Raw genomic sequence first — 13,166 nt, forward strand, 5'->3', positions numbered from 1 at the left:
AACCTCTCAACCACACCACCTCCGATGCAGCTCCATCCCGGAAGCACCTGCCAGAATGCAGACATCGTGGTACTGCAGTAAGGGTCTACACAAGAGCCTTTTTCACTGGATCAAGTCCTAATTCAGAAATGTAGTAATCTGTTGATGCTCATGCCTCTGAAATCTAAAAGCCTAGACGTTGATCGGCCAAACACCTGGGACAGTGTGGTTTAGGGAAGCAAAGATAGGGAAGGGCCCATCCTTTCTTGAGATGCCAGTACTGTATCAGCTCTATATTATTGTCTGTCTCTACTTGCAAGGTTACATCAGAACAAGCTGATCATCCCTGTCAAGGAGACACTGCCCATGTGGCCTCTTTGCTGCCATCTTCTGTTCACAGGACGCTACTGCAACACATTAGACAGCCGCTGTCACAGCAGTGGCCAATAAACTCAAATGTTTTTCAAGCTCTGATATTTGATAAGAACATAAAAAATGATTTATATTAACATTATTTATGAAATATTTATTTGTTTTAAATTCAAGGATATAAGCTATAAATGACACAGTATGTAGGTTATATGGGAATATTATAAGGTAATATAGAATTAAATGTGTAATTGCAAGAGCTTTAGTTTCGACACAAAGAAATGCATAGATATTTATGTGTTGATAATACAATATGTCACAAGGAATATTTAATAATGGTGAATGTCTTTTTTTTGTTTGTTTGATTTGATATGTTATTAGCAGATTATCATGTTATGTTGTTTTTACCCTTTTTTCTGATTGTTTCATCAAAATGTAAAAAGAAATACTGACAAATATATAAAATATCTGATATTACAAATAGTGCAAATCTGCCCATCACCCTCATGACATCAGTTTTGACGTTTTGTGACAAGTTGGGCTATTTGTTAGCAGGGTTTGGTAGCAGAACAGCCAGAGTGAGACTGTTAGGCTCTGTGCTTCACATATTGTAATTGTCAGGTCATTTTATCTTACATTCCCATTGTCGCAGTTTTCAAATTTGCCCATTTTTCAGTCCCTCAGTTCGTTTAGTGACAAACAGCTTTCCAGCATCTTGTTGCTGCCATGTTGGTTTTGTCCACAGCCTTAAAAACCATTTAACGGGCATCTTCGCCCACATCACCACGCAGCTCTAGTGAGGGAGGTTTACCTAACATGACATTGAAAATTTAAAGTGTTTTGAGACGGCAGGGAAGCTCTCTGCAAAAAGGCATACCTCACCTGCAACCTTTAAGATCTTAAAGGATAAGTCTGGTAATACTTTATCTTTATCCATTTATTTATTTATTTATTTTGTCAGAAATTCCAAATGCATTGTCTGTGCAGCCAAAGTGGGGTGTATGTGCTCTAAAAATCTTTAGATTCATTTTAATTTGTTATTGAAATTTGTTATTAACTAAAGTAGAGAATATGCTCATTTTAATATAGTAAGTACAGTACTTGAGTGAATGTGGTTACTTACATTCCCCCACTGGCTGGGTGTGGGCTTTTCATAGGACTTTGCTGACGCCATGAATTATATGAAATAACACCAGACTTATCCTATAATATGTGTTTACATTTCCTGTGTGCATTTTAAAAGCTTGTGTTATCAAGAGTTTTGTAAAAGTCTTTTGTAAATCTGAATTTGATTTTCCAGTTTGCATTACTATTAACATTAACAGTCATAATCAGGGATGATTTTACTTAACTTGATTGTTCATTAAAGCATTTACTAATTGTCTTCTGATCTGTGGGCAATGTAAAGCTGAGGTGTGTAGAATGAAAAACATTTTGTGGCCTAGGGGAAGTATACAGCATTGTTTTCCCCCAGTTTTTCCATTATTCTTCATTCTGTCCTCCTTAATATAAAACAGTATTAAGGCCGCTGGGGGGGAACAAAAAACAAAATAAACAGTCTTGTTGCATTATTCTCAGAATTCTGATTTTAATTTGAGAATTCTGGCTTTTTCTCAAAAACCTGACTTCAGTTGCATAATTCTTTAATCTGACAATTCTGACTATTTTTCCAGACATTTTGCTCAAACATCTGACTTGTTCTCAAAAATCTGGCTTTAATCTAAGAATTCTAACATTCTCCACAAAAATCTGAATTCAATTGGGAAATTCTGACTCTTTTTGTTTTTCTCAAAATTCAGATTTTAGTAATTCAGGCTTTTTCCCAAAATTCTGGATGTAATCTAAGAACTGTGACATTTTCCTCAAAAATCTGACTTTAGTTGCAAATCTCTTTTTTTTCTTCTTCTTCTTCTTTTTTTTTTTCCTCAAAATTCTGATTTTAGCAATTCAGGCTTTTTCTCAAAAGTCTGTCTTTAATCTAAGAATTCTGACCTTTTCCTCAAAAATCTGATCAGTTTTCTCAATGTCTGTCTTTTCTTCAAAACTGAATTCTTCTCAAAATTATGATTAACTCTCAAACAAATCTCTCCCTCAGAGAATTCTTAGTTTAAAGTTAGACTTATGATTTTGTTTTCCTCAGGATTTTGAAGGGAAAAAAAGTCATGACCTCAAATTTCTTTCTTCAGTGGCCTTAATTCCCTTTCATACGTTTGTGATTTGAAAGCATAAAGCAAAAAAATGCATTCCAAATGCCATCACAGACAAAAGGAACAAAGAACAGAAGAATGGTCCATGAAAAGTTTGGATCCCCATTTGGTGAAAATAAGAATCAATCACAGTAACTTGATGGTTGACTGAAAGCAATAACACTCACTAAAAGACTCGGAGTGATGCAGATTGTATTAGCCAAATCGGCAGCTAGATGGATTTGAGCCAAATATAGCACAAAGAAGGATTTCCTGCAGGAGACTGTGATTACAGCGTTGGCAACTGTTGGTATGTGACATCACATCATTCTGCAATACATTTTTTACATTTTTCTTAAGTTTATCCCACAGAAGGTAAAACTGTCCCATGTTGTGGGCTTGTGTACAAAATCCTCATTGCTAATGATTGTAAATGACTGCTGACATGGGTTTGTTTATATCACTAATGGGACAAAGTGATGATGAAGTTTACCTTGCTAGTGACCCGAAGCCTTACGTTAGTTTATCGACTCAACGCGTCAGATGGAAATGAAGGCTTCAACCCTCAGCAGGTCGCACACACTGAAAACTGAGATGAGAAGAAGACTTTTTGTTCAGAAATATGAATGTGTTTCCTATAACATCAATTCTCTTTTTTTGTCATTAAGCTGTTTCCCACTTCTGACAGGGTGTAAATAAAAAATAACAGAGTATCTATACTGACCGTTCTACTTTAAAAATGATAGGGTCTCATAATAAATGCCAACTGTACATTTTTGAATGTCTCAGAGTTTGTTTTGGAGCACAGACGCAACATAAAAACAGACACATATTTGTTTATTCAAGGACATGGTTTAAAAATACAATAAAGAGAACATCTTCAGAGCAATTCAGCTCTGCAATGTATTCCTAAGTGTAATGGGAAATTCAAATATAACATTAAAGAAAGCAATCAGGAATTTTTAACAACCGCACCAAACAACAACAAAAAAATCAAACAAGAAAACAGTAACTCAAATGAGGCAATAAGACCAAAATAAATAAATAAATCCATATTAACAAATTCATTGAAAAGACTAAAGACAGCAGTCTGTTACACCTATCCGATTATCTAACAGCTGTGCACAAAATCTGGTGGTAACTGGTGTTTAAGCTGCAGAATAATATGCATTTGTTCTAATTTGACCCACCAGATGATAAATTATGTATATATGACTGTTTACTATATATTATATTTGGACAAATAATTAATTAGAAATGTAAAAAAGCAAAACAAACATTCAAAATTAAATAAAGAAAATATGAATTTTAACCCTCTGATGCATGAATTATGAAAGCCTTGGTCAAGATTTTTTTCTTAAGTGCTTTTATTCTTCTCAGGACATGAAAAAAAATGTTTAACTCTTTTTTTTTCAAAAATATGTTTTTTTTATAAAGTTATAAACTTGTCCACTCCAGTGGACTACATGCGCCTGAGCACTTAGCATGAAATACTGTGAATTTACTGTAAAAATTAATTACCTTGTGTTCTATTGTAAATATACAAACACTTGTTTGCTTGTATCCTTTGAAAAACATCTCAGCAATTTTTTTGGAACTTTCAACTCATAAGGCCCCAATGTTTAGACGTAAATAACAAAACCAATCAACAGTCCTAGCTATGAATCCTACACCTGAATATGGCAAACTATCTCCAACAAGAGAAACATTTTTGAGTCTACACAGTTCTATAACGATGCAGGACAGTATTACCAAGCCCTTAGTAGCATGCTGGAAGAAAACACAAACTGACATCTTAGTCTCTGCATCTCCAAACAGTTCTATGTTCATCACACCTAGGCTGTGCGAAAGTTTGCAACGCATCCAGGGCACAATGGCACACAGCATTGCATGCAGATGTATTTGGTCTTCCGTGTGCACACAACATCATGGCACCTGTTTGCATTTTTCACCTCGGTCAGTTGGGGCCAGTGATATCCTGTGGCAAACCTGACCTCACAGGCTACTTTGGTGACTGCTCTCCACTTCACGGGTTGTGGGGTCCCACTGGGTCTTCCTCTTTTGCATTGCTGGAGGGAGAATCTCTTCTCTTGTTACTGACAGTTCTTTCCCATACAAGTTGGTGTTGTATGTTATATTATCAATTAGATCTGCTGGAAACAGATGTCTGAAGAAATCTATGGGATCCTTCCCCTCCACATTCAATTTCCACTCTCCTAGAAAAGGAGGCAAGTCTCCAACCAAGTCATTGTCTTGGACTTTCCAAATATTTTTGCGGGCTTGAGTATGGTCAGGTGCCATGTACCCATCTCCCACAGCTCCCTGATCATACTGACCTTCCTCTTCATCCTGCCCCTCATCGTTCTCACTTTCTGCATCCTGACTGTCTGTGTCTTCATCATCCGTAGTTCCTATGTCTCTGTTCTGCTCTGGCAGCCACTCTCATCATCACTGGACTTATCACTGAACTCCTCATCACTGCACTCATCAATGAAATCATCATCACTGGAGCTGGATGGAATTTCCTGGACTATTCTGTACGCTGCCTTATTCTTTGCTGCATTTGAAGTCTACAAAATATGATAAAATAATTATTATAGTAACTCAAACTACAGCTGATCTGCACAGAAATATATATTTTAAATGAGTAGCTTATAAATGTAACAATTATATGCTTAATTATAACCAAAACAGTCCCAAAAAACAGTGAGACAATTTATGACTTATGTTAAAAAAATATAGTGGGTAATGCATGATGTCCACTACAGTGGACACATGGTTAATTGTAGTTTTCTACATATTAGACATAACAATTTCTTATTCCAAACAGATAATATCCTTCCCTAGATGTTACTGCATATCATCATATTTTTTTTACCTGTTGGGCTCTTTTAGCATAGAAGGATTGACAGGATATGCCAGCAGTGGTCGGCAGGGGTGACAGTTTGTCTGCCATCTTTGATTCAGAGGAAATTTACTTGCAGTTGCACTAACTGAACACTGAATTGACCTCAATGGAGCATGGCAGCAGAGAGCACTCTAGAGGCTAATATGCAGTTCCACCATAGAAACCAATGCATTAAAGAGATATGTACGTTTTAGTAGCTGTCCACTCCAGTGACCACTATGCATCAGAGGGTTAAAAAATGCTGTAAATGCAAACAGTAATTGTAATTAGGATGACCTTGTTGTTGTTTTCGGTCTTTTCATGGGATTTGCTGAAAATATGAAAAATGCAGACTACTACCATACCGATTCATTAAGGTAAATAAGGAGGGGAGACTTACTGTGTAAATTCCCAGCTACGCTCAGATTATCAGGAGAAGCAGACAGAATTTTATTGACCTATCACAGAACGATTTGGATTTCTAACATGAGCGCAGATTCAACCACCATAGCAACGCTACCTCTCCCTCTCCATGCCTAATTACTGCTTTCAGTTTATGCCGTTTCATTGCAAATGGAGCAATCTATTGAGAACTCCCCAAATTGAAGTCCCCATAGTGAGACTGGTTTAATACAGACAATGCAGAGTGGAGTGAATGAGAGCTCATTGTACATATCAAACAAACCTGGTTTAATGCATTTATGTAAGTGTGTTTTAGCTGTTTTGTTTGTATTTTTTAAAGGGGTTGGGGGGAAGTGGGGGGTGGGGGGGTTTACATGCATTTGTTCATGCAGAGCAGCAGCTCCAGGCGCAGAGCGATGCGTGTGTGCCATCCCAGAGGGAGGATGCGAATGTAGCGAGCAACGATGGGCGGCCGCAGAAGGTTCTGCACAGACGAGGACCGGTCAGAGTTCCCATAAAACACCTGAGGAAAGACAGAAAGGCAAGATTAAGGTGTAGATTAGTTAAAACCGGCCATTGCATTAAAGCTACTATTTCTAGAACCACATGGTAGTTGACTTGCAAACAGTTAACGTTCAGTTGGTTTTCAATGACTGATTAACAGTTTAAATCACTTCTAAAATATGACTTCTCATGATGTCAGTATCAGGCAAATATAAAATGCCTAATGTTGCATGCAAAGAGGCATGGACAAAAAATTATGTAGCCTCATTCTTAGCCTAATCAAAAAAGAAACCTCCGGTGTCTGAGTATGAAGGGCATTAAATAAAAACAATTTCAATAAAAAGAATAATAAATGGCTCAAAAAATAAATTTAAAAACCATTGAATACATAGAAAAAATATATTTAAAAAATGTTGGCAGCAATTAAATTCGCTGACATAAATGTCTTTTGAATTAGGTTACTGTTATATTGATTCCTCTGTTTATTTGTGTTCCATTTAATTTAGTATTTTATTTATATGCAACTGTCAAATACTGCATAAATACATTAAAAAAAAAGATGAAAAAATAAAAGGAACTGTAGGTCAATTAATACACACTCCTTATTTTTATATATTATATTTTCATACATTTCATGTCATATTATTTATTGATTTAGGCACTTTCAGGCCTCCATACTTGAAGTGCTGAACATTATTCAGTGTATCCAAAGTGCACTTAACTGACCCTGTTGTTTCCAGTCTGGTCTTTGTAATAGATCCAGTTGAGCTTCTCATCTGTTCTGTACTGAACACTGTACTTGGTAATCCACTCATCGGCATCACAGCGGCCCTGAGTGAGAATCCCTGACACCACCGTCACTTCCCTTAAGTCAATCTGCAGCCACTGACTGCTGTCCTGGAACTTAGACAGCCAGGCGCAGCTGGAGGAGAAAGAAAAACATTTAATATCAGCACTGATTTATACAACAAATATCATAGTTGGTCACGACAGTTTAGCACAACGCAGGACAGAGAAATTTACTGCTGTTTTTACAATATCTTCTCTAAAGATAAAATCCTGTTGTTTTGTGTTCTGAGGAAACTGACAGTTTTTAACATCCGATATGATGTTTTGTTTTCGGAAAGAGAGAAAATGAAAGAAAGGATTCAACTTAATGCTTAAAAATTACAATATTTAGCATTTTTAAAAAGTCCTACTAGATTCTGTATGTTTTTTTCCCCATTTTGTCTCATCTATATGGTTTTTTAAGCAAGAGCATTTTGGTGTGTTTAAGTAACAAAATATACATAAGGAGTGTGTTTACTACACTTTTCCTCACAGATGATAAGAGCCATGATCTTTTTTTAAAAGAGACACAACAGTTGGCTGTGTGGTGCTGGCCTATATATATATACCTACCCAAAGCCCTGGCTGTTGAGTCGCGCCTTACTTGGTACCCATGAGGAGAACCAGCCAGTGTACTGGTCCTGGTTGGAGCAGGTAATCTGTTCTTGACTCACTGATCCAGCCTCAAAGCCAAGAGGTCTGTGGTAGGGACACTCTGCAAAGGAGATCGGAGACAACTTAACATGAGCGCTCTTAGTTTCAGGTAATATTTCTTTCGCTGAAAGTTCTCGTGGCCATGAGATTTTAATATCGTCACCCTGAGAGAAGAGAATACAAACGGCTAGCTTAAGCCAAGCAGTGCATCACAAAAATATATATACCGTATTTCCCGGACTACAAAGCGCACCCGAATATTAGCCGCACAAGCTAAAATCAGGGGAAAATCCTGTTTTGTACATACATTAGCCGCACCTGACTAAAGGCCGCAGGTGTTTCAATGTTGACTTATCATATGTAAGAGAATATGCACAAAGGGAATTGTCAGGAAAGAGATGGCTGTTTGGAGACGCATCACTTTTATTAATATTTTGAAAAACAAGTTATGGGTACATATTTGCATAACCTTTTAGGTATATGTACAAGTAGCGGTAATTACAAGTAGGAAACATGTACTGTGCTTCATAAATGAGTAACAAATGTAGTACATAACAGTAACCTTCAGCACACCAGAAAAATAGATTCGGACTACCTTTTAGGCTCAGGTGCAGTGACACGGCTTTAACAAGAAGAAAAGTCAGTCATTCACCACCATCTTCCTGCCCACTAAAACCACCAAAGTCCTCTTCTCCAGTGTCGGATACAAACAGGCTCAGGATGGCTTCGTCATCCACTCTCAGCTTCTTTCCTTCGTTGTCACTTTCAAAACCAAAGAAATCCTCGTTGTCAGTGTCAGAGTCGAACACCCTCAGAAGGGCCGTGGCGGTGTCCTCCTCTCCATCATGCAGCAGTCCAGCCCTTCAAAATCCGTTGGTGATCATTGATGTTTTCACACTTTTCCACGCTGTCAGATTCCACCGGTGGAGTTGAGCATAACTTGCTTTTCGCATTGTTTTTCGCGCTACTTGTACGGCACTATGTTGTCTGGCGGATGGACACGTGACCAACACACCACTCTTGAACCCCGATACTGTGTGTCTGATCACATGCCCTTCCGCCAGGCAACGTAGTGCCGTACAACAGCGGAACAAACAAAACAAATCGTCTTACAATATCACAAAAATCATGGACAATCCATAGAAAAGCCGCACCTGACTAAAAGCCGCAGGGTTCAAAGCTTGTGCAAAAAGTAGCGGCTTATAGCCCGACAATTACGGTATATATAAAAAGACCATCAAACCACTAAGCCTCTCCTTAATTCTCCATTTCGGCATCCTTTCCTCTCTCCTAACCCCTGCAGATTCCCATAATCACACCCTCTCGCTCCCATGGCCCCCACTGTTAGGAGCCTCTGTGTGACCCATATCCCATCCTAAAATCCTGCAGTTTAATTCTCCGTGGTGAGAGATCAGTGATGTCCATTAGGGCAGCAGACGGACAGATGGCCATGTTCTGCTCTCCGTGGCTTTGGCTCCGTGTTGTTCTCTCGCTTCCTTTAAAATCACACGAGAGCCACTCCTTTACTTGGTAAATAAAGCCTTTAAATATGTGAATGAGAGAGAGAGAGACAGTGGTACATGAGTGAGAAAAACATCAGCTGTGGACACATGGAACAGAAACTGTAGTAGAAGTAGCCTGCTGCTCTTTTGTTTACTACTGGCTTAAGCCTATCTGGCACAGGGTTGCATCCTGTCTAATCCCAGCATTACAACACACCCGGCAGAAACGTCTGTGTGAGTCAGGAGATAAGTGTTTACATAACAGTAATGCAAATGCCTCTGTAGTCCTCCCTAATGTGTTTCCTGACTAAAACAACACATATTCAGATGGCTGAATCAACAGGCAAACTGCGAGGTGAGACTCAGTGGATTGAGGAACTCTGCGAACCCTGACGCAGAGCGGGCAGGAAAGTCTTTCTCACTCATCAGTTCTCATCCACGTAGCGGTAATTGCTGGTTTCTGTAATTGTGAGATCAGCATGGTCTATTATGAGCCCCGTAATCTCCGAATCATGCTCTAATATAATGATAGTCGGCAGAACTTCTTCCTCCTATCTGTTTCTGGTTGCCATGTGATTTGCGGCTCAGCTCAAACACACTGATTCACTCGTTTGTCAGCTCCTCTCCTCATCGAGTCAGACGTGATTCAGATCTGATCTTTAGCTCTCAGGCTCAAGTGAGGCTGTCAGAAGACCTTTTTTATAGTTTCTTTGTAGGAGGTCCAAAAAAACAGGAAAACAAAACAGGTTTACAGATTTCACTGGGATTTAGTTTAAAAGCTAAATCCCAGGCTAAGTTGGCAAAGTGAGAGAGCGTTCAGTTTGAGGATGAATATGGTACGATTCAAAACTCAAGATCAGCTATTATTGGGCGCTGCAGTGAGATTATTTTTTGAGTGTTTCTGACAAACATCCAAATGCAGGTTTCCTGTTACTGAAACGGGAATTCTGGAGGACTGTGCAGTGTTATCACAGGTAGCTTCTGTTTCTTCACATGTCCCCCCCTCTTCTTCCCTTTCTCCAAGGATGTCCAGTGAAGCATGTCCATCCACCCTGCGGCGTCAAATCTGGAGCCTAATGCGCTCATTGCATGAACACAAACTATAAACACACAGTTGTGCACACACTGAAACTGTCCATCTACTTGTATCAGCAGTGATAATCGTTTGAGCAATTTTCAAGCAAGAGTCCCAGAAAATTAAAGCGTTCAGCTCCTCAAATATGAAGATTTGCAGTCTTACTTTGTCTTCAGTTGAATTGGCTTCAATTCTCTGATTGTGCAGCAGATTAATCAGTAATAAAAATCACTGTTAAGTACAGACCTTTCAGTTTTGAGCAGGTTAAACAACAGTTAATTCTTGTCTATCTAACACACCCTTCCCTTCTCCTTTTAAGAACTATTATCACTTTAGTGGTGCAATTGTAGATCAGCAAAAGTCACGTAATAAATCTCATTAGTAAATAAGTCTTGACACAGGGGGTTAAAGCACACTGATGTTATGAATAAATTAAGTAGTGATTGAGATTTAAGCTACTTATATGATTCATGTCCACTCAGAGTGACGTTTAATGGCTCTCACCCGGCATGCAGTCCACTCCTCGCACCAAAGATGAGCCAGACCCAATGGAGTAAACCTCCGTCTGCGATTCGCCTCCATCACAATCACATTTGCAGGACTTGTTAGTCCACGCCCCAGGGTTCTTATACAGACACACATAAACAACATTTATTAGCTGAAAATTGACATAGAGCTCATTTACAAATGATAAAAGGAGAATAATTTAACATAATAACTCTGGTCTGGCTGTTATCTGTGTTTTGCTGTTGATGTTGTTTTTCTTTCTTTTTCTTTACAAGCAAATCCTGACACTGTGACAGTTAAATCATCTGTGACATTTTGCTGGGTTGCTGAGATTTTTCATACCTCCTGAGCATAAATACCGATGAACACTGTTCAGCCAGATGGACAGGAGGGAAAAAAAGCCAGTTGATGAGGCACAGAAGAAGAAGAAAAAAACAGGACTGTTAGGGCATCATAGTCACCCTTTCTGGATACTAAAATCTGTGAATCAATCTGTTAGTTTAACCACATTAAGAAAAGGTAAATAAACACAACACACACTGGTAATAAAATATAATATCAGTGCAACTGTAAGAGTGAAACTGTACCGTTTGTTCCCAGGAGAAGGAGGCCCAGCAGGAAATGTTGTATGATGAGAGCCATCTTCCAACCCGCTCCAAACCAGACCAGACTGACCATAGACTGAGCATTCAAGCTAGTAGTGATAGGAAGGCTGGATTACAATAATCCACGGGACACTAATGGCCTTATCTAATGCCATCCTTATCTAACAAAGCTCCTCCTCCAGCTATTCACCCATCACCATTAATGCCATCATACCTGGAAAATCTCCATGCGGCCACAGAGGTCAAAAAATCCTGCATTAAAAAAAAAGAAGACACCAGCGCACCCAATTGCCACACTAGAGTTGTGTGTGTGTGTACAAGAGTGAAAGCAAGAGAGATGGTTGCTGGTGGTGGCTGATGCTGGGCCTAGTGATCCATATGATTGGACAGAAGGACCTGCAGTTGGATGTCATCCTCAAATGTTTGCAGTTCTCTTCTATACTATCACGTTAGGTTTGAAGGAAGGAATGAAGGAACCTGGTTTTTAATACTTGGTTCTTTGCTGTGATGTAGTGACATAAAATTGTATCATATATATTGTTTAATTTTATTTTTATTTAAAAAATGTTTAAAAAAATAAAAAACAAATTTAAATTAAGAAATTTAAAAAAAAAAAAGAATTTGATTAAGAGTCTAAGTACAGAGATGATATTACTATTTCACAAATGTATCAATGTACTATTGTTTAATCATAAACCATTTTTCTGTAGGCAAAAGTCTCTCATAAACATACTCTGTTTTATTAAAAATGAATGCATGCATTGTATATATTGCTTATAGATCTATTTTATTTTATGTTATTTAGTTATTTTGTTTTTGAGGGGATTTGAAATGCTGCAGGTGACAGGCATGTGGATAATTATCATCAGAAGCAACTTTTAAAAACAAACTAAGCGAGTGTCCTGTTCCTGTGTTTGTTTGAGCGTGGCATTTCTCCCGCCTCCCACTGAGGGTTTTAAAGCCAGGTGGGTAAAAATAATTAAGCCTAATCAAGCAAAGCTGTTGCCAATTTGTGCTGATTAGAGCACGAGTTTCACTCCCTGCGCGCCCTTTTGCTTTCACCAGTGGCCTTATAAAAGAGATTCTGCATGTTGCACTAGGTGATTTCGCTTCATGACAATTTTTTTTTCCCCCTTCTAGGCACTTGCCACAGCAAACATGAAGGCGGCTATTCATGCAACGCGTAGGATCCCTCCATGCACCAAAAAGAGGATTCGTGCTTACTCCACTCTCATCTACAGAGCTCATAAAGAGGTCAGAATGCACACTGTAATTGTCTGGCCTGTACATGTTCCTATGTGATGAGGGACTGGTTTCACATGCACTTTCTTGGTATTCTTCTTCTGCAGGTTAGTCCTGTTGGACTGAGAAGTCCTGAGTTTCTGACCAGGAGGCATGGTGTCCCCAGACCGATCCTGCTCAGGCTTGTAGGCTTAGAGGCTTCTCGGCTGTCCAAGTCAAACAGGTTGAAAGTCATCACTCGGCGAGAGCTCAGTGCTGCTGTTGCACACGTACAACGGAGGATTCATGCAAGAGCCGCTGCATGAAGATATAGACTTTAAAACAAAATTTTATTTTTATTATTAAAGGGTTTATTTTAATCTTTGCCTCTTTATTAAAGTAAAACTATTAGGTAATTAACCCTAACAGCTGGTAGATGAAAGACTA

The 13,166-nt window shown here is 38.7% G+C and overlaps 1 protein-coding gene and 1 pseudogene across 1 annotated transcript; both read right to left on the reverse strand.

The window, feature by feature from the left end:
- Positions 1-4,009: 4,009 nt before the first annotated feature.
- On the reverse strand, positions 4,010-5,490 carry LOC146639943 (uncharacterized; annotated as a pseudogene).
- Positions 5,491-6,193: 703 nt separating this feature from the next.
- On the reverse strand, positions 6,194-11,571 carry rs1a (retinoschisin 1a). The gene is made up of 6 exons (XM_085356683.1): positions 11,481-11,571; positions 11,236-11,261; positions 10,891-11,011; positions 7,729-7,870; positions 7,054-7,249; positions 6,194-6,346 (listed from the first exon to the last, which is right to left on the reverse strand). Exons 1-6 carry the CDS (start codon positions 11,569-11,571, stop codon positions 6,194-6,196), a joined length of 729 nt encoding a protein of 242 aa, XP_085212809.1.
- Positions 11,572-13,166: the final 1,595 nt, after the last annotated feature.

This window comes from Diplotaxodon limnothrissa, linkage group LG1, assembly GCF_057381915.1.
Source record: "Diplotaxodon limnothrissa isolate DT_005_m linkage group LG1, D_limnothrissa_male_GT1.1, whole genome shotgun sequence".
NCBI classification, from domain to species: domain Eukaryota; kingdom Metazoa; phylum Chordata; class Actinopteri; order Cichliformes; family Cichlidae; genus Diplotaxodon; species Diplotaxodon limnothrissa.